The sequence below is a fragment of the Schistocerca piceifrons genome, chromosome 6 (assembly GCF_021461385.2).
Source record: "Schistocerca piceifrons isolate TAMUIC-IGC-003096 chromosome 6, iqSchPice1.1, whole genome shotgun sequence".
In the NCBI taxonomy this organism is placed as follows: Eukaryota; Metazoa; Arthropoda; class Insecta; order Orthoptera; family Acrididae; genus Schistocerca; species Schistocerca piceifrons.
The window spans coordinates 579,426,307-579,447,200 of record NC_060143.1 but is presented as its reverse complement, the minus strand read 5'-3'; the positions used below and the strand labels follow the sequence as shown (position 1 = coordinate 579,447,200).

Here is a 20,894-nt window from a genome sequence, read left to right as displayed (position 1 = left end):
CATTTGAGGACAGGGAGAGCAGGGTTCCAAACAACAGAGTGTGGAAGGAATGTGAGGGGTTGAGAAAGAACTACATAGCCTATACATCTAGAGGGAGACAACAGGGCTCCAAACAGAGGGACGTAGTTAATGCTACTTGCTCACTTGCTAGTAATTAACAATGAGTATCGATAACTTCTGACATTATTCATCTTAACTGTGTGGTTGGCGTTGAACTAAGGGGGAGTCCTTTCTTGTTTTTATGAGGGAGACAATAGGGCTCCAAACAGAGGGACAGAGTTAATGCTACTTGCTCACTTGTTAGTTATTAACGTTCAGTACCGATAACTTCTGACATTGTTCATCTTTATTGTGTGATTGGCGTTAGTTCTTCTCTCTCTCTCTCTCTCTCTCTCTCTGTGTGTGTGTGTGTGTGTGTGTGTGTGTGTGTGTGTGTGCGTGCGTGCGCATGCATGTGTCGGTTTTCTGTACACTGTGGTGATCAATATTTGACCATGGTTTTAAGGAAGATGAGCAACATCGTTTTAAGGGATGTTTAAGGGAGATTTAGTCATAGTAAATTTCAGCTGCGTCCCTCTTTCTTGGAATAGGTGATGACGGAGACATAAATATATAACAAACTAGCGTAATTTCCTTACTTTTACCCTGTTATATGATATGGTATCGTATTTTGGGATAATTCCACAAACCAAGAGAAAATTTTTAGGCTGCTAAAGCATGTGATAAGACTCATTTGTCTTGTTAATTCAAGAACAGTGTGCCAAAACCTATGCAAAGAGAATTCCCTCATTTTTGGGTCTATGGAATGAAAAATGAATCGAATCTCATCCAAAAAAAAAAAAAATTATTTTTCCACAGCATGAATCACACAAAAGTAACCACAATAATATTTACCAAATTTGCATATATACGTTAGGTTTACCCTACAAGTACATTAGTTGCTTTGGAGCTTTGTCCCACTTCAATGCAGGGTCAGCCTTGTTGCGATGGAATTAGTGATATTAGTGTCAGAGGGAGGCCAGATGCCCTTCCTATCGCCACCCCATCCCCCCCCCCCCTCCTCCGTGACAGAATTTCAGTACCCCAACTCGCTGTGTATTGTGTAAGCCATGAAGTAGTGCAAACGTTTTCAAATGTCTGCGAGCCATGTAACTGAGGCAGGAGGGACCAGCCCGATATTCACTTAGTGGGATGTCGAAAACCGCCTAAAAACCACATCCAGGCTGGCCGGTACACCAGCCCTCATCGTGAATCCGCCAGGCTGATTCGATCCAAGCCTGTGCACCTACCTGAGTCCAGGATGAAGCACATTAGTGCCAACGGCTAACCTGGCAGGTCTTTTACCCCACAAGCACATATTTACAGAAACTGCAGAACTCTTCCTGTACAATCGACCAGTACTGGCTGTTTCAAACCTTTGTGACATGTTGTGCTGTGTGAGTCAATTGAGAAACAAATAATGTAAAATGTGGGTGTGAACATGAATGTATCTGTAAGCCACTTCGGTGATTCCTTGTTACTTCCATGTGTTATGTACACAATTGGTGCTGATGAGTAAGAGGCGAGAGCATCCACAGTTACCAGTACTGGCTGAGAAACAAGTAAATACTCCCCCCTGTCATGAGTCTTCTAGACATATAGCTTGTCATTCTTTCTCCACTCCTCATATTCCCTTCAGACAAAATATCTTCTTTCCACAGAAGCATGAACAGAAAAAAGCCTATGTTGTCAATACTACCGATAATTATATGAAAACTATTCCAGATCTGTCCGCTGGGTAATTTAAAATGTCGATAGCAGGTACCAGGATTAACATTTATAACAATGGTCAGTGATGAAATATATAGGTGAAACAGGTAGTTAATAAAGAGACCGGAAGGGATTAAAAAACTGCTATAGTATAGGAAATCCCAGGAAATATAGGAGAGTTGGTCACCTTGCTGTATACACTGTGTTATGGGAATGCAGCTCTTTTCAGGGTATAATATGCAATGGCGAAGAACCATAAGTTGTTTGAACAAGTTTCCCTAATTCTGGTAATATATTCCATTTTGTTCTATCACAGGTGATATCTCATAATCTCACTTTCACCATTCTACGTCAGGCTAAGTGAAGTGACCAAGTGGTAATATTCTATCTAGTATGAACATACCATCCACTGAAGGTGATGTCACCTTCCCTTCTGTTCCACTGACGTCCATTGTGAAAACTTAAAGGATGGCTGAAATTTTGCAGCTACACAATTTTCCAACACCTGTGGTCTAGGAAGTAGTGTCCTTGACTGGTAATCAAAACGTCCTCGGTCCCAGGTTCGAACTGCAGCGCCACTTAAATTTTGAATATAAGTCATCAGCAACGATGGCTGATATCTTCCAGCATAAGGAGTGATCCTCACTCTTCCAACGGTCTTGTCAAAGAGGACAGAGCAGTGGACAGAGGTTCAGGGCACTCTCTTATCCTTGGGGTGGTAAATTGTCCCCAAAGGCGGAAGAATCAGCAATGATCAACGGCATGAGAATACAGAAGCTAATGGAAACCATTGCATTAAAGGCACATAATATGTATGCACTGGACATGTGACCTGTGATTGAAAAAGTGTTATAATGATCTCTCCATTGGCTAAGGATTCTGGACTAGGCCCGCATTCGGATCTCAGGGATGGAACTGCCAAGAGAGAGGTGACCCTGAAACGAAAGGATAGTGGTCTGTTAGTTGAGGCATGGAATATCAGAAGTTTGAACGCTTTTTGGAAGCTAGAAAATCTGTAAAGGTAAATGCGACGTTTCAATCTACATATAGTTGGGATTAGTGAAGTGAAATGGAAAAAAGACAAGGACGTCTGGTCAGATGAGTATATAGAGTAATGTCAACAGTAGCAGAAAATGGTATAATTGGAGTAGGATTCGTTGTGAATAGGAAGGTAGGAAAGAGCGAGAGTTACTGTGAACAGTTCAGTGAGAGGCCTAGTATCATCGGACTAACAACGGTATTTCAGGTATACATCTCGAATTCGCGAGCTGAAGATGAAGAGACAAAGGGCATGAGGATACTAAAAAGGTAATTCAGTAATTAGATGGAGATGGAAATGTAATAAGCATGGGGGTTTGGACTGCGGTTGTAGGGGAAGGAGTAGAAGAAACTATTATTGCAGAATATGGACATGGCAATAAGAATGAGAGCGGAGAAAGATGAACTGAGCTCTACAATAACTTTCTGCTAATAATAGCGAATACTCTGTTCAAGAATCACAAGAGGAGGAGATATACTTGGAAGAGGCTGGGAGATATGGAAAGAGCTAAGTTATATTGCATCGCGGTGAGGCATAGATTCCAAAATCAGATGCTCGATTGTAGACGTACCCAGTTTAATAGTGATGAAGAGTAGTCTAAAAATTAAGAGACTAGTCAGGAAGAATCAAGGCACAAAGAAGTGGGATAAGGAAGTACTAAGGAACGAATAGACAGGCTTGAAGTCGCTGGTGTACAGATATGGCGATAAGAAATAGCTCAGTAGGCACTAGACAGTTCAGTTGAGAAGAAACGGAAATCTCTCAAAACAGCAATCACAGAAGTTGTAAAGAAAAACATAGGTACAAAGAAGGTAACTGCGAGTAATCAGGGGTAATGGAAGAAATACTTCATTTGATCAATGCAAGGAGGAAGTACAAAAATGTTCAGGGATATTCAAGAATCCTGAAATACTAGTTACTTAGGAATGAAATAGTTAGTGCCATCAGGAGAACTAAGGAGAAATGGCTGCTTGAAAAATGTGAAGAAATCGAAAAAGAAATGACTTTTGGAAGGACTGTCTCACCATACAGAAAAGTCAGAACGGCTATTGGAGAAATTAAAAGCAAATATGGTAATACTGAGAGTGCAGTGGGAGTTCCACTGCTGAATGCAAGTCAGAGAGCAGATAGGTGGAAAGAGTACACTGAATGCCTGTATGAGGGTGAAGACGTGTCTTAGGTGGCAGAAGAAAAAACTGGAGTCAATGTAGAACAGATAGGAGATCAAGTATTAGAATCAGAATTTAAAAGATCTTTGGAAGACTTAAGATCGAATAAGACAAGAAACGGTGGATAATATTCTTTCATAATTTCTAAAATCACTGGGGTAATTTACAACAAAACGATTATTCGCGTTGATGTGTAGAATGTATCAGTCTCGCAGTATATCATCTGACTTTTCGAAGAATATCATCCACTCCATTCCAAAGACTGAAACAACCGGCTGGTATGAGAATTATTGCACAATCAGCTCAACATCTAAGGCATCGAAGTTGCTGACAAGAATAATATACAAAATAATGGAAAATAAAATTGAGGATCTGTTAGACGACTATCAGTTTGTCTTCAGGAAAGCTAAAGGCACCAGATAGGCAGTTCGGATGTTGCGGCTCGTAATGGAAACCAAAGCACTGACAAATCAAAACACTTTTATAGGATTTGTCGACCGGGAAAAAGCGTTAGACAACGTGAAAAGGAGCAAGGTTTTCGAAATTCTGAGGAAAATGGGGGTAAGCTACAGCGAAAGAAGGGTAATATACACATTGAACAAGAGCCAAGAGGGAACTATAAGACTGGAAGACCAAGAATAAAGTGCTAGTATTAAATGTGTGTTCAACTTTACATAGAAAGGGCAATGATGGAAACAAAAGAAAGGTTCAAGGGCGATGATGGAAATAAAAGAAAGGTTCGAGGGCAATGATGGAAATAAAATAAATGTTCAAGAATGTACTAAATAATTCAAGGTAAAAGGATACTGGTGTTAAGATTTCCTGATGACATCGTTATTCTCAGTGAAAGTGAAGAAGAATTATAGGATCTGTTGACTGGAATGAACAGTCTAATAATTACAGAATATGGACTGAGAGCAAACAGAAGAAAGACGAAAGCAATGGGAAGAAGCAGAAATGAGAACAGCGAGAAACTTAACATCGAGATTGGTGATGATGAAGTAGATGAAGTTAGGGAATTCTGCTCCCTAGGGAGCAAAATAACCGAGAATGGACGGAGCATGAGCTGAAGAAGCACACTAGCAGTGGCATAAAAGACATACCTGGACCAGACGAGTCTACTAGTATCAAACACAGGTCTTAATTTGAGGAAGAAATTTCTGAGAGTGTACGTCTGGGGGATAGCGTCGTGTGGTAGTGAAACATGGATTGTGAGAAAACTCAAACAGAAGAGAATCAAATCATTTGGCATGTGGTGCTAGAGATGAATGTTGAAAATAATTTGTAGGCCATAGAAACTGTAGAGGAAGACAGTGAGTGGAATACATCCAGCTAATAATTGAGGATGTAGGTTGCAAGTAACACTCTGACAAGGTTGGCGCAGGATTGGAATCCTTGGTGGGCTGCATAAAAAAAAGTAATACAGTCCTCTCTTACACTGAATTGGAGGGCAAGTTTTCTCGTGGGATACAAGTAACTCTGAAGCCTGTTATTGGGTGAGATGATAATGAGATCACACTCTCTTCCAGTTCCTCCCTGCTCGTTCCGGGAAGTATTCTGTAGCGCCGCAGAACCGTCGCTAGGATGACTTTCATCTGCAGTACTGCATATCGGCTGCCAATACACTTGCGAGCGCCCATGCCAAAAGGGATGTAGCTGTAGGGTTTCCTGAACGTGGCGCTGCCGCCCTCCAGGAAACGGCCGGGGTCGAACTTGTCCGGCTGGGAGAAGAGCTCGGGGTGGCGGTGCATCAGGTAGTAGGCTATGAGCGCCGTGCTGCCCTGGGGCGCGACGTGGCGGCCGCCTGCCAGCGGTGTGTCCTCAGCCACCAGGTACGGCATGCAGGGCACCGTCGTGAACAGCCGCCCAGTCTCCTGCCAGCACAACAGAGGACACGTACAGCAGGTACCGATCAAAGGCTGTGCAGGCGGTCGTCGGTATCGTGACCTCCCCTCAACAACATTTTACTAGATGCATTTATACAGGGTGAGCTAAGTAAAACTGGCTCTGAAATTATTTCGTGCAGTCTAAGATAGGCAATCCATCTTACATCAACTGCACCCGCGATGCAACATTTAATTTTGGTTGCCTGTCTCAGGTGCACTATTAGGCAAGAAAAAATGATGCACTACCAAGGAACTTCCCGAATGGAATGGAAATCGGTACGTGTCATGCACATGCACAGAAAAACAAATGATTACAATTTCATAAAAACTGGATGATTTATTCAAGAAAAAGAACTTCACAAACTGAGCAAGTAAATAATACGTTGATCCACTTCTGGTCCTTAAGGAAGCAGTTATTCAGCTTGCTGTTGATTGATAGAGTTGTTGAATGTCCTCCTGCGGGATGTTGTGCCTTATTCTGTCCAACTACCATCTTAGATCATCAAAATATCTTGCTAGTTCGAGGACCCTGGCCATAATTAGTCCAATTTTTGTGAAATTGCAGTAATTTGTTTGACTGTAAATGCACATCAAACCTTCCGGTTTTCACCCCATTCAGATAATTCCTTCATGGTGCGTCATTTTTTCTTATTCTTCTTAGAGTGTACTTTCTGGTCCAATGTTATTTTCTCAATACGTCTGTTTATATTTATTAATTTCCTAAATTCACTGCTAGCTTTTGGAGGACACATTATCGTCAAAACTGTCTCGAAAATCGCAAGAAATCGTCCAAAAAATTACTGCCTTTGTTTAACGTGAGGCAGTTTCTACTTGCCATCTATGTCTATGTACATACTCCGCAAGACCTTGGTGGTGGCTACTTAGGATCATTGCTAATCATTTTCTTTCGTGTTTCAATACCGAAAACGGAACTAGAGATAAACGGCGGTGAATAAGCTCCAATATGAGTCGTGATTTCTCTTTTTTTAAGTTTGTGGCCTTACACAAGACGTACAAGTATTGCCCTGCAATTTGTCGCAAATACTGTTTTTCTAAATTTTCTCAGTAGGTCCTAATGTTTCGCAGAGAGATCGTATTCCCCACAGGAATTCTAATTTGCGTCTGCGAGGATTTCCGTATCTATGGGTAACAAGCCTAGGAACACAATTACGGATTGCTTTGACGCCTTCCTTTAATCTGATTCGGAGGGAATCCTAAAAACTCGGGTTTACAAAGTAAGTAGAAGAAGATCCTGCTGCCTTACCCTTCCTCGATGTTCCTGCATGTAGCAAACAAATTCGATGCATTGGCTACAGTGTCTACAGAAAACCTCCGCACATGGATTTTTACTCGCACGCCATCAGCCAACATCAGTCAGCACACAACGTCTCTATTATGCAGATGTTGGCGCATCATGCAACAACAAATATCAAAATCCGTTAACCTGACCCATTAGCAGAGCCAACTACACAAGGTCTTCAGGAGCAATGGCTACAACGATCACCCAATAACTGAAGTGACCTCAAGAACGAATCACCATAAGGTAACAACGAAGAACAGGAAAACTAAAGTGGATTGAAATTCCTTAAATGTGATTTACTCTTATCTTTAAAAAACATATTTGTAAAGTTAGACAAGCAAGTTGTCACCTGATGTACAGGTGCCTTTATAAAGAATTTCCACAACTTTTACTATATTTGTAATGAATTTAGATGTTTTTATTCTATAATGTTATTTAGTAAATTCCTTAAAAATTCCATTGATCGAGATTGTCGACCATTGCCAAATTTCATACTTTTGTGTATGTGTATGCTAAGTTGTTAACTTGACCAGTACCTTCCACGTAAGCCACATAAAGCTGTGACTCTCGGCACACTTACCGCTGCTGCAACACCCTCCAGCAGGTGTCATAATTTCTTCTGCAGCACAGACAGTTAGGTTCGACACTGCATTTCTAGGCCTATGCCTATTGGTTTCTTGTTGGCATTAACTTTTTAATTGATGAAGCTTAAGCTTCAGTTGACGATACATGACTGATATGTCAAGGTCGTGTTGTAGATGTATACTCTCTGGTATGTATCGGAAGTTAATAGAAATTCTCAAAATATCAGTGAATATTTTTCAGAAAACTTCAGCATTTCTGAAGTCTGTGAATTGCAGCAAAAAAAGTTTTTTTTTTTTTTTTTTTTTTTTTTTTTTTTTTTTTTTTTTTTTTTTGCAGTTCCGTGGCTCTGAGTTGGGTAAGGCAAATGACCAGGTAAAAAGATACAAAATAAAATTGATCTTCAGGCATCGATCGAAAATCTTGCAATTACTACGTCCTGTTACAGACGTGGCAGCAGTGTACAAAAAATTTTGCACATGCAAAAATCTTACATTGTACTACTGTGCGTAAGGTTAAACAAGTCGGGATGGAGTATGAGGGGTTTGATCCCTGTTCTTTCTCAGTATGCGGCTCTCATTATAGTTTTTCTGCGTCCATGTCAAATTCCACAGAGATTTCAATCTCATTTTACATGGTAATGTCTAAGTCTTCCCCTACAGATACAGCGACAGTGGATATCGTTTCTTCTCTGAGGTTTCTTCTAGAGAAGCAAATGTTTAATCAGATGAAAATCCGTCCGAACAGCTTCACGTTTCAAAATTTAAATGCCGAATTTTTCTTACCAGAAGCCAATCACTGAATTCATATACGTAATATACAGTGAAGAGCCAAAGAAACTGGTATACCTGGCTAATATCGTGTAGGGCCCCCGTAAGGACGCAGAACTGCAGCAGCACGACGTGGCATGGACTCGAATAATGTCTGAAGTAATGCTGGAGGGAACTGATACCATGAATCCTGCAGGGCTGTCCATAAATCTGTAAGAGTACGGAGGGTGGAGATCTTTTCTGGACAGCACGCTGCAAGGCGTCCCAGATACGCTCAGTAATGTTCATGCCAGCGGAAATGTCTAAACTCAGAAGAGTATTCCTGGAGCCACTCTGTAGCAATTGCGGACGTGTGGGGTGTCGCATTGTCCTGCTGGAATTGCCCAAGTCCGGCGGAATGCACAAGGGACATGAATGGACGCAGGTGATCAGAGAGGATGCTTACGTATGTGCCACCTGTCAGAGTCGTATCTAGATGTACCAGGGGTCCCATACCAACAGCACACGCCACACACCATTATAGAGCCTCCACCAGCTTGAGCAGTCGCCTGCTGACATGTAGGGTCCATGGATTCATCAGGCTTTCTTCATATCCGTATACATCCATCCGCTCGATACAATTTGAAGTGAGACTCGTCCGACCAGGCAACATGTTTTCAATCGGCAACAGTCCAATGTAGATGCTGACAGGCCCAGGCGATGCGTAAAGCTTTGTGTCATGCAGTCATCAAAAGTACACGAGTGAGCCTTTGGCTCCGAGAATGCGTATCGTTGATGTTTCGTCGAATGGTTCGCACGCTGATACTTGGTGATGGTCCAGCATTGAAATCTGCAGCAATTTGTGGAAGGGTTGCACTTCTGTCACGTTGACCGACTCTCTTCAGTCCTTTCCCGGGTACAGCGATATCGGATATTTAACGTTTTACTGGATTCCTGTTATTCACGATACACTCGTGAAATGGTCGTAGGGGAAAATCACCACTTCACCTCTATCTCGGAGATGCTGTATTCCATCGCTCGTGTGCCGACTATAACACCACATTCAAACTCACTTAAATCTTGATAACCTGCCATTGTAGCAGCAGTAACCGACCTAACAACTGCGCGAAACACTTGTTGTATTAAACAGGGGTTACCGACTACGGCGCCGTATTCTCCCTCTTTACGTATCTCTGTATTTCAATATGCATGCCTATACCAGTGTCTTTGGAGTTTCAATGTAGTAAAGTATTCAGGTGGAACATTGCTTCCGAATAGAGGCAGCTTCTTTCACGGCGGGACCATTTGTCATGGGGCTGTGTCTTTTATATGTTGTTGTTCCAGTACAATACTGAATACAGTGGTATGTGAGGAGGTGAAGGCTCAGGTGCACCTGACCAGTCGTCTCGTGGCTGGCACTTGAGAGACATGTTTGGACCATTTCTCGATTGGTTGTTGTAACTGATGCATAGATTGTAGACATGGTACTGATGTGTCGGCAGCTGGGCCAACACCTTGTAGATCGAGATGGCTGAAAATGCACGCTAGACTAACGCAGACGGGCGTGAAGTACTGGAACAGGCTACGTAATTAATGCTATGAAGAAAAGTACGTATCTGGATTAATACTTATCTTTAATCAATCATTGTGGTACATCGCTCTTGACTATACACAGGAGACTTTAATTACAATCACTGTAAGGCTAATGGAGCCTTGCTAGTTCGTAGCCATTAACTTAGCTGAAGGCTATTCTGTCTCTCGGCTAATGAGAGAGAAAGGCTTCGTACATCTAGTCGCTAGCTAGGTCGTCCGTACAACTGGGGCGAGTGCTTGTTCGTATCACGAGACCTGCCTTGTGGTGGCACTAGGTCTGCGATCACCCAGTGGCGACACGCGGGTCCGACATGTACTAAATGGACCGCGGCCGATTTAATCTACCACCCAGCAAGTGTGGTGTCTGGCGGTGACACCACAGGTACAGCGCCAGGTGTTGCTGCGGATGTCATGGGCAGCTGTAGCATGACCTGGACAGCAAAGCCAAAAGTGATGGTGGTGATGATAGATTAGCAGGAGATTGGCCATTGAGTCACAATTCTCCTATTGAGGTAGGAGGCTGCTACGTGTTTCGGTTGACGGCAGTCTTGACCAAAATGTCATCTTGGGGATGTGACGTGAGAATCTTGCAGGACCCAGATTGGCTTGATGTGGGAGAGCGAGACTGTCATGAACTTGCCGCAAAACAATATAAAAAATGTATGAGGCCAGCATTGGAGTACACAATGTAGACTGGAATACCCAATGTGGCCCAGTGTATACCAGCTGCAGGGCTGCCAGAATCATGTCATCCCTCACTGTGATGAATTCACCCATAGAGAGCTCTTTGTGTATCAATACCTTGGAGGTTGTGTGGTGAGCTAGAGGTAGCAAGTGTATCATCTGAATGTGCTGACAGGTGCGTTGTGGGAGTGCTGTAAGTCCTGTTGATGGCCAGTGGTAATATGTGTGCAAATTCAAATGGTAGGACTAGTGGTTCCCAATGCACTAGCTTTGCTAGGCAGGCACTAAAGTCTTCTTTATATGAGGTGCAGATACTGAGGAGAATCCAGGGCAGCGCTTCAGTCCACGAGCCAGTGTGGCACATTAGGGGTGTCTTCATGGTCCTGTGCCACCTCTTTATGATGCCATTGCTCTGCAGATAATATGCTGCTGTCCATGTGTGTGTAATCCTGTGCTGACAGCACAGGACGTTGAATGGACATGACTATAACTGGCGGCATTGATCTTTCATGAGCAACTAAGGCATGCTAAGATGAATGATACAGGTCTCCAAAAAGGTCCATGCACCTGATTTGGGGGTGAGGGGTGATGCCATGTAGGGGAGTTGCTTCAACCCAATGAGACATTCTACTGATAACTGAAAGTAGGTAACGGAATCCCCCAGGACCTGTAAGCGGTCCAACAACTTCCAATTGCACATAACAGAATCTTGTCTTGGAAATTAGGAATTATCTGAGTAGTGGTTGACTATGGCCAATACTGTCTAAAGTTGGCATGTACGGCAACTCTGCGCCTTGTGACATCAGTCAGGCTTGATGTCAGCCACACTAAACTGGCTGTCACTAATCACAGTGATGCTTTGAAGCCCAGGTCTCTAAGGTTGTGTAGTCTGTCAAACACACCTTGGTGCATGATGAGCAAACTATGGGCTGTGGTCTGTCTTGAGAAACATCACACAACAGTGCCTTATTAGTGGAAGGCAGACTGCAATGTTCGATCTGTAACTTTGTAGCAATATCGTTGAGAAGGTCCATGATAATGGAGTCTTTCTATTACGCAGCTGCCTTAAGTTCGTAATCTGCACCGCTGAGGGCTGGCATCCTCAGAGGCATTTCTGATAGCCTGTGGTCAGTGTAAATTGTAACCAAAGGTCCTTCGATGTCTTCTAGAAACTGACAGCCGTGTACACCACGAAAAAACTTGGAGTCCTTGAGAAGAGAGAGAGAGAGAGAGAGAGAGAGAGAGAGAGAGAGAAAGAGAGAGAGAGAGAGAGAGAGAGAGAGATGTCTCGTGCCAAATTGTTGTCTGCTTTACCGAATGCCTCAGACATCTAGGCTGTCTAGTCGATTTTCGTCTTACACTGCTGACAAGGCATCTGTAAGAGAAATCAGTCTCGGCAACATGTGAGAGATGTCTGGGATAAAAATTGAGAATCTCAAGGAAACAACATAAGTGACCAAGAAATGTTACTTCCAACTGACGCAGTTGTGACTTGTCATCATTGATGATAACACCACCCTGCTGCGATGTGAAGTGTGTACTCCTCTGAGGAATGCGAGAAAACCAAAATATTACGGTTGCACCATGTCAACCTCAGCCGAGCCATGTCTTATTATGAGGCTGGATATGGCCCTTATCCCACGCATTCGCAGCACATGTCGCCTTCAGAAAGCGATCGTTGCACATGTGTGGAAATTGGTTCCCCAGAACGCTTCCTTTTGAAATGCCTTAGATACAGGCACTTACGTAATAATATAGAACATATAGCTGAAACAGCTCTCTACACTGTCCACTGAGGAATTCAGGTAGATAGAGGCAATTGAATGCAATGCCAACATCTCAAAAGCAGAACATGACTTATACAAACAGATTCAGCAATACAGAAGTCGCAGAAGACGAAGACAGGCCAACATAGATAGCTCGAGTAGATCCAGTACTGACGATGGTATGAGTGCCAGTGACAACACTGTCGTACTATACGTAACGTAAAACATGTTAAAAATGCACTACTACTCATGTGCGCATTAATAAAAAATTGCAATTTGTATCTTATTATGAATAGATCTAATGAAAAATAGAGCAATTAGAACAGTCAATTGATAGCTATTGTTCTAGAATCCGTGTTAAACCTGTACCTAAACAATTGTGAGACCTTTTGAATGTTGATGTGTGACTGTCAAATTTCACAGCTACATATATACTGCCACAGTTGAGCAGTCATATCTTGGAAACCACACAGTATACAAGGCTGGGAATTGCTTAGTTTTGTGCTTACTGCTACGTTTCAGAAGTTGGCATTACGAATAAACAAATCAGTCCTTTGTTTCTGATGCTAGCTTTCGTTGAAAGTAGTGTGATTATCGGTCTTTTTTGTAGTAAGCTAACTTCTATTGATTTTTGTACGTAAATAAAATGACTAAGTGTAAAAGTAACTTCAAGAAACGCAAATTTGCGGGTAACAGATATGTGAGACCTTCATTTTCCTCTGAAGAACTTTAAAACAATTGTCCTGGCGGTGATGGAAACCACGATAATGTTTCTGAAGTGACCACGCCCCCTAGTGCATCGAAAAGGAAAGTAACTTTAGAAACGGGTGACAGTGGTAAATGTAATGATATTATGGGAATCAAACCTATTTATAGAGATATGGAAAATACTGAGCTACTAAATAAGTGTTTACATGGGACCCAGAGTGTGAATGAGTCCTTCAATAATGTTGCGTGGACCCGTGTGCCTAAAACTGTATTTGTTGACTTCATGACTCTAAAGTTAGCAGTGTCTGATGCTGTAATAACTTTTAATGGTGGGAACTACGGAAGACTTAAGGTTCTGGAGAAGTCAGGGGTAATATTTGGACAGAACACAGCTGAAGGACTGTGGGAACTGGATGAGCTTCGTGTATGTGAAGCAGAGTTAACTGCTCAGCAAATGACAAAAGAAGCAAGAAAGAAATGGAAGAGGCAAGCACTGGGCTTTTGTGACACTGAAGAAGACACCGACTATGGGCCAGGGCAATTCTAGTGCATAAAAGTCACAGAAATGTAAGTCTGTATAAGGATTTGTAATAAAAAAGTTTTAAACCTCAATATCTCTTAACTACATTTTTTGCAATAAATGTCCCGTTTTCTAAAAAAGACCTGATGATAGAGACATGAAATTTTCACAGCATGCCAAGTGTGAGATTCAACACATATGCAACTAGAATAATTAAAATATCCTTAACTGTTTTGTTTTTATGTTCATTTATTTACAAAATACTGTCAACAAATTGAGTGTTTGAAAAAAAGATAATATGCCCCACAATACAATAGTAGTAATAATTTTAGTTCTGTGTATCTAGAGAGGTGTATTCAATCATCGAAAATTGTAAGTTCACCAACTTACAATTTTCGTTGATTGAATACACCTTAAAACGTTTCCAAGATAATACATCACAAAATTCGATAATTTAACACTGGCGGCATAGGACATAAATGTCCCCTTAAGTAATTACATAAATGGACACTTTTTTGTAAATGTAATAACATGTATGTAATATAAGTTTTATATAAAATAAGAAATCAAAATCAAGCAGTGAAAGACACAACAGAAACAGAGCAGGCATATTACCTAAATATACAAAATTAATGGGTCCACTACTCAGAAAAGTCTAGTTTTATTCTACATAAAAGTTTTTGCAAGAATAATAATACGTTAGTCGTGGTTTGTTATTTCTCCTACAGCTATGTAGGAACAGTATATAACTTAAAAAAATTACACTGAGGCAGTATATTGTTCCAAAACCATGCAGTATTTGTTTACTAACCAACCTAATAGTAGTAGTTGCTATGTAACCTAACACACATCAGCTGATATAGCACTCTAACAAACAGCTCTGATGTAGAGTAGATCTGCATGGACTGAACAAATCGAGTTTTCCTGAAGAGGGATGTTCATGTGGATAATTGCTAGAATGAGCAGGACCACATGCGAAAACTGGACTTGTATTTCAATGCCAAGTCCCTTTCCTCTGGTGGTGTTGGTGAAGGGGTATCTATTCTTTCCTGTCTTCCTTTGTTCTCTTCTTCAATTATACCACAAATTTACAATTTCCTACTTCAAAATTCCTGTTTTTTCTGCAAAAAATGAGTGTAATGGCTGTAAGTGAATAAAAGATGACACCAAAGTGCAGTCGAAAGGACTCCACGTAGTGTCACCTCCACGTGATGCTGCACGGGCAACAGTGCCCGTGGCCACAACTGCTAGCGCAATTTTGCTGTGTGGTGGTGGCCATGGGTACGGGCTAAGAGGTTTGTGTGGAGCACTACGGCCAACATAAAGTAATAAGATGGCAGGCCCTAATAGTCATAATGCAACTTAAAGAAGGAAAAAATTGCCGCTTGTGGCAAATTTCGAGCTGACCCGCTGTGGAGGCAGGTGGCGAGGAGGAGGGGGGCACCTCATGACTCTTGACTTCTGGCGTTTGTGTGTAGTACGGCAGAATGCCTATGAAGTCTGGGCTGTGGCTGCGACATGCCATGCGGGGTGGCGTCCTGTTTGTTGTGGCTGGCCATTGTGAAACGACTTCTGTATATGTGTGTTTGCTGTCACATGTTCGGCTCCCGACATATTGATGCAGTGGCAGAGGTAGGAATTTTCGTTGTGAAGTAATCATTTTCCTCAAAGCAGTCAATGTTCTGTCTTTGAGTGGAGATGCACTAACAGACTATTTCTGTCATAGACTTACGAGCAGAAACGCATCTGGCAGACCAAGGCGTATTGGTTGTAGTCTTAGAGAATCATCTTTGAATCCAAGGCCCGGTAATGTGGTGCAGTAACCCATTAGCGCTCAGCTTATTTATAATTAATACATATTCTGCATTTTTCGGAAACTGTGTTCTGGAAACCTAATTTATGGAAATATGAAGAAATTTTGTTCACTTGTTGCCTACTTGCGAAACGTTTTGGCCGTCCTCATGCTAGGACGCTGGGCCCTTGGCAGTTGTTTTGTCATTGCACTCCTTACTACGAAAAATGACAAGGGATATAGGTATCGGTAATTATAAACTTAAAATAACATTTCAGAACTATTATAAACACATCAAAAAAAGTTTTACATCAGCACGTTTCCCAGAACTCCTGACGATAGATGTTGACTGTGGGTATTGTATCACAGATACAGTCCCTTTCACTGTTCAGACATGTCACTAACCCCCCCCCCCCCCCCCAAAGATGTAAACAACCATGCGTGAGCAGTCCCTATTAGATGGAGGGGATCCGACAGCCAACCAGATCCAGTCATGATGAATTCTTCTCGGGTTATCAGCCGAGTGGTGGCATCGTCTTGTCGCAACATTTCAATGAGTCTCGTACCAATCATCATCTTCGCCATTGGGTATGAAACTCATTGAAACGTTGCGACAAGACGACGCCCCCACTCGGCTGATAACCCGAGAAGAATTGATCAGTGGAATACCGAGAAAGACTGCAATTGTATAGTTCCAGTCATTTCACCAGGAAGGAGGTACACAGTTCGTGTTCCCTGTAGTTCAACTGTGGCTAGACGGTCAATACCGCGGTTCGATCGCCTCCGCAATGTTACTTTGTGCCAGGAAGGGCTTTCAACGAGGGAAGTGTCCAGGGGTCTCAGGGTGAACCAAAGCGATGTTCTGACGTGGAAGAGATATACAGAGACAGGAACTGTCGAGGACATGCCTCGGTCAGGCCACCCAGGGGCTACTACTGCAGCGGATGACCGCTACCTACGGATTATGGCTCGGAGGATCCCTGACAGCAACGTCAACATGTTGAATAATGCTTTTCGTGTAGCCACAGGACGTCGTGTTACGACTCAAACTGTACGCAGTAGACTGCATGACGCGCAACTTCACTCCCGACGTCCGCGGGCGAGGTCCATCTTTGCAACCATGGCACCATGCAGCGCGGTTCAGATGGGCCCAACAACATAGCGAATGGGCCGCTCAGGATTGGCATCACGTTCTCTTCACAGATGAGAGTCGCATATGCCTTCAACCAGACGATCGTCGGACACGTGTTTGGAAGCAAACCTGGTCAGCTGAACGCCTTAGACACACTGTCCAGCGAATGCAGCATGGTGGAGGTTCCCTGTTGTTTTGGAGTGGCATTATGTGGGCCGACGTACGAAGCTGGTGGTCATGGAAGGCGCCATAACGGCTGTACGATATGTGAATACCATCCTCCGATCGTAGTGCAACCACATCGGCAGTATAATGGCGAGGCTTTCGTCTTCATGGACGACAATTCGCGCCCCTATCGTCCACATTTTGTGAATGGCTTCGTTCAGGATAACGACATCGCTCATCTAGAGTGGCCAGCATGTTCTCCAGACGTGAACCCTAACGCACATGCCTGGGATAGATTGAAAAGGGCTGTTTATGGACGAAGTGACCCACTAACCATTCTGAGGGACCCATGCCAAATCGCCATTGAGAAGTGGGACAATCTGGACCAGCAGTGCCTTGATGAACTTGTAGATAGTATGCCACGACGAATACAGGCATGCATAAACGCAAGAGGACGTGCTCTCCGGTATTAGAGGTACCGGTGTGTGCAGCAATCTGGACCACCACCTCCGAGGGTCTTGCTGTATGGTGATACAACATGCAATGTGTGGTTTTCGTAAGCAGTAAAAATGGTGGAAATGATTTTTATGTTGATCTATAATTTTCTATACAGGTTCCGGAACTCTCGGAACCGAGGTGATGCAAAACTTTTGGTGATATGTGTATATTTTATAATAAGTAACATTTACAAACGTTTTTTCCTAAAAATTCTCCAAAACTGAAATTCCATTAAGGCGTAATGTGATATTTCCGAAAGCATTCCATGCAGAGTATAACATTATACTTCCCACAATATCTTCTCGGCTTTTCTTTGCATTTCTCGTACTGGCATCGTCTTTACTTTTCACTCTTCTGTACCTCCTGGTCATACTGTATATCTGGTACGTTACTGCTGAAGGTGAGATTAGTTTTGTTGGTCTTCCCTTAGCTGATCTCATTTGATGACGTTTCTCCAGATATGTTCTCGTAATCTGTCGTCTGACTTCTTTCACTGAAAGAGAAGTTCCTTCACTGCAGCTCTTGAATGTAAGGTATTCCTTCACAACAGTTATATTTACCATCCTTCAATAGTATGTTTCTCTATTATGTAGACGCCTCCCATGAAATGTTTGTATATATTCAATGCACGTGGTTATGGACCACTGACACTTTCTTTGTGGGATGAGTTACAACGTTGAACTTTGACAGCAGGAAGCACAGTGTCAAAATTAGTTGCTAGTGTAACGCACTTGTTGTCATTCCATTTTATGACCAGAACATTCTTCTGTCAAATGTGAACTCAAAATGCCCCCTTTCTTCATTTTTCTTGACATCATGTGGTGGTAGGAGGCACTTCCTTGTTCTGCTCTCTCTTTTAGTTTCACGGAATCCCTGTTCCTTCAGTTGGTTCGGCACGTCATGACTAGTAAAGTATTTGTCAAAAATACTTTGTAACTGTTCGGCTCTTCAACAAAGGACAGCATTTGCAAAGCTGCTTTGGAACCCAGTGACAGATTTGCATTGACATCATTCTGGTCATTCCAGCAAAACAGTAAGAAAGCGTATCAGTAGCCATCAAGACCATATAAGGCCGGAAGTTTGTATCGAAAGCGTATAGGTTTCAGTCTGATAAACTACTTTATGGGTGACGTCCACAGTATCTCACAAACATTTCATCAACTGCCAGATTTGCCCGAAAGACTCCCCACGTCTGATAATTTTTTACCAGAGCCCCTGCTAATGGTTTTGTTTTGAAAGATTTGTCACTCTTGTTTACATTGGCATTTTCATTATCGTTGAAACGTATTACAGATTTCAATCCAAGATACCTGTTACGACTCTTCGCTTCTTTCACCATCTGAACACCGAGATGATCTTCCTCAGACCAATAATCTCTTTCACTGGACAATTTATGATAGCCAGTAAAGATCAAGAACCCAACAAACACGAATTTCCTCTGGTAAAACTGAAAAATATATTTTATTTTTACATTCCTTATCGTATTTTTCACTTTACTTTATACTGATGTTACAACTTCTTCTAAAACCTTTATGGAAGTGAAACCATACATATTTTCTTTCAGTTCATCTAACAGACAATGAGATTTTATCCCTAAACCAGGAAATTATTTCGGAACCTAATCACAGCACTTAATTTCCTCTTTACGGTCTCTTTTAGAAGAAACATGAGGAATGTCTCACGTAAAATTTCGGTAGTACCTACAATATCGCTCACATACGTATTTGCTTGTGACTAGTCATCTTCAGTATTTTCGTCATCAATCTGCTCATCTACATGTGGAGGCAGAGCTACTACCTCTGCTTCTATTTCTTCAGAAAACAAGTATTCTACTGCCTCTTCAACAGTTTTAAAACCATGGCGAGCCATGGCAAAGAAATCTTAGAATACCGAATAACATTTAGCACGGAAATGGCCACTGTTCTCAAACGAGGACAGCAAGTTTTCATGCACTGGGAGACAAAACGTAATAACCTATTTTCGCCTTCATAAGTACCAAACAATATCACAGTATTAAATTAAGCAGCCGCCAGAAAACGACAGTGATACTTATCTTAAATGAAACCACAAAAATAACGATAGAAATAACCAGCAGGCTCTGCAAAGTGCTCCACTTCTATTAACAGGCCGGCCGTTGTGGCCGAGCGGTTCTGGGCGCTTCAATCTGGAACCGCGCGACCGCTACGGTCGCAGGTTCGAATCCTGCCTCGGGCATGGATGTATGTGATGTCGTTAGGTTAGTTAGGTTTAAGCAGTTCAAAGTTCTAGGGGACTGATGACCTCAGATGTTAAGTCCCATAGTGCTCAGAGCCATATGAACATTTTTTTGTTAACAGTCTTCAATTGAATAGCTGTAGCAGAGAGATAACAACGGTACTAATTGTTTATGGAAAACTTGCTTTACAACAACAAAAGCCCATTGCTGGTTTGGAGTAGCATACTTTGTAATAATGACCTAAAAACAGGCTCTCCTCATTCGAAGACAATGGGCGTTAATTGTTTTGACGCTGTGTGCACTGTATTGGGCGAAAGTTTGTGATGGTGTAGGAAGTCCATGCTACTAACAGGCCCACACACCTATGGCATAAAATGTCCAGGTGCTCTGTAAATACGGTGTGGGCTGAATAGTGGGCAAGGTGGTGCCGTGGATGGGGATTTCCGAGTCACCTGCCGAGTGTAGAGTAACAGTCAACAACGCCTCAAATGCGGGCGTTCTGTGGTAGTACCAAGAGCTGATATCAGAGCCTGTATCCCCAAGGAAGAATTGTTTTGTAGTTAGGTCTTGAAAGAAGAAGCGTCTGTCCACAGGTGATATGGAAGTGACGTGAGCCTATGGGACATGCTAGGGTGATGGGCGACTGTGTTGTGTTAAGCCGGCTGAATGCCTATTTCAGCCCACTGAACGCGTTTGGGAACTCATATTGTTTTCTACATTTTCAAGCTGTCTGCCTGGTGCTGGTATAAACCAGCAGAATGACAGTTGTGAAGATGCTGTCGTCAGGCATGTCTTTATCCCATGGTGGGGGCAAGATGTTCATGCTGCAGTGTGTTGGAGCCAGACAGTGAGGTGTGACGTCATTCTCAGGCCGCGTTGAGCTGGCTCAGCTGGCAGTGGATGGCATTCAAGATGTTAATGGCTGTGCACTGCCTGCTGTGCCATCGTCCTGGTTGTTTATTAATCGATGGTGACGGATGGCAGCGAACGTACCATTGGCTAGCATGATTTGTTTGTCGAAAGTTTCATACCCATGTGTAAACATCGCTAGTTGTAGTTACAGCAGAAGTTTAAGCATCCATTGTGTTCATAGTACCGCGTCCAGCATCGGGTCACAATCGAAAGCAGCACGGAGATGTCGCCAGAAGTGTGATGGAGTGGTGTTGTGCAGGTGTTGATCGTATATAGCGTATGGACGGCTATAGTGGCAAGGGCGGGTAAAGTAGCCACTTGCTTAATTCCCTTCGAGAGTGCTGCAACCTAGTAGAGAACACTCAAAACTATTCGAAGAGACTTCCTTGGTACTGCCGGCGAGTCTCGTGGAGATAGATGGGCGCATTCGTCTGC

The 20,894-nt window shown here is 42.7% G+C and overlaps 1 protein-coding gene across 1 annotated transcript in view; it reads right to left on the bottom strand.

The window, feature by feature from the left end:
• Positions 1–367: 367 nt before the first annotated feature.
• LOC124803467 (probable cytochrome P450 4aa1) overlaps positions 368–20,894 on the bottom strand; it is a 217,173-nt gene continuing 196,646 nt past the window's right edge. The window contains exon 6 of the mRNA XM_047264657.1: positions 368–5,831. Coding sequence (XP_047120613.1) covers positions 5,391–5,831 — 441 coding nt within the window. The 3' untranslated portion in view covers positions 368–5,390. The remainder of the gene's footprint in view (positions 5,832–20,894) is intronic.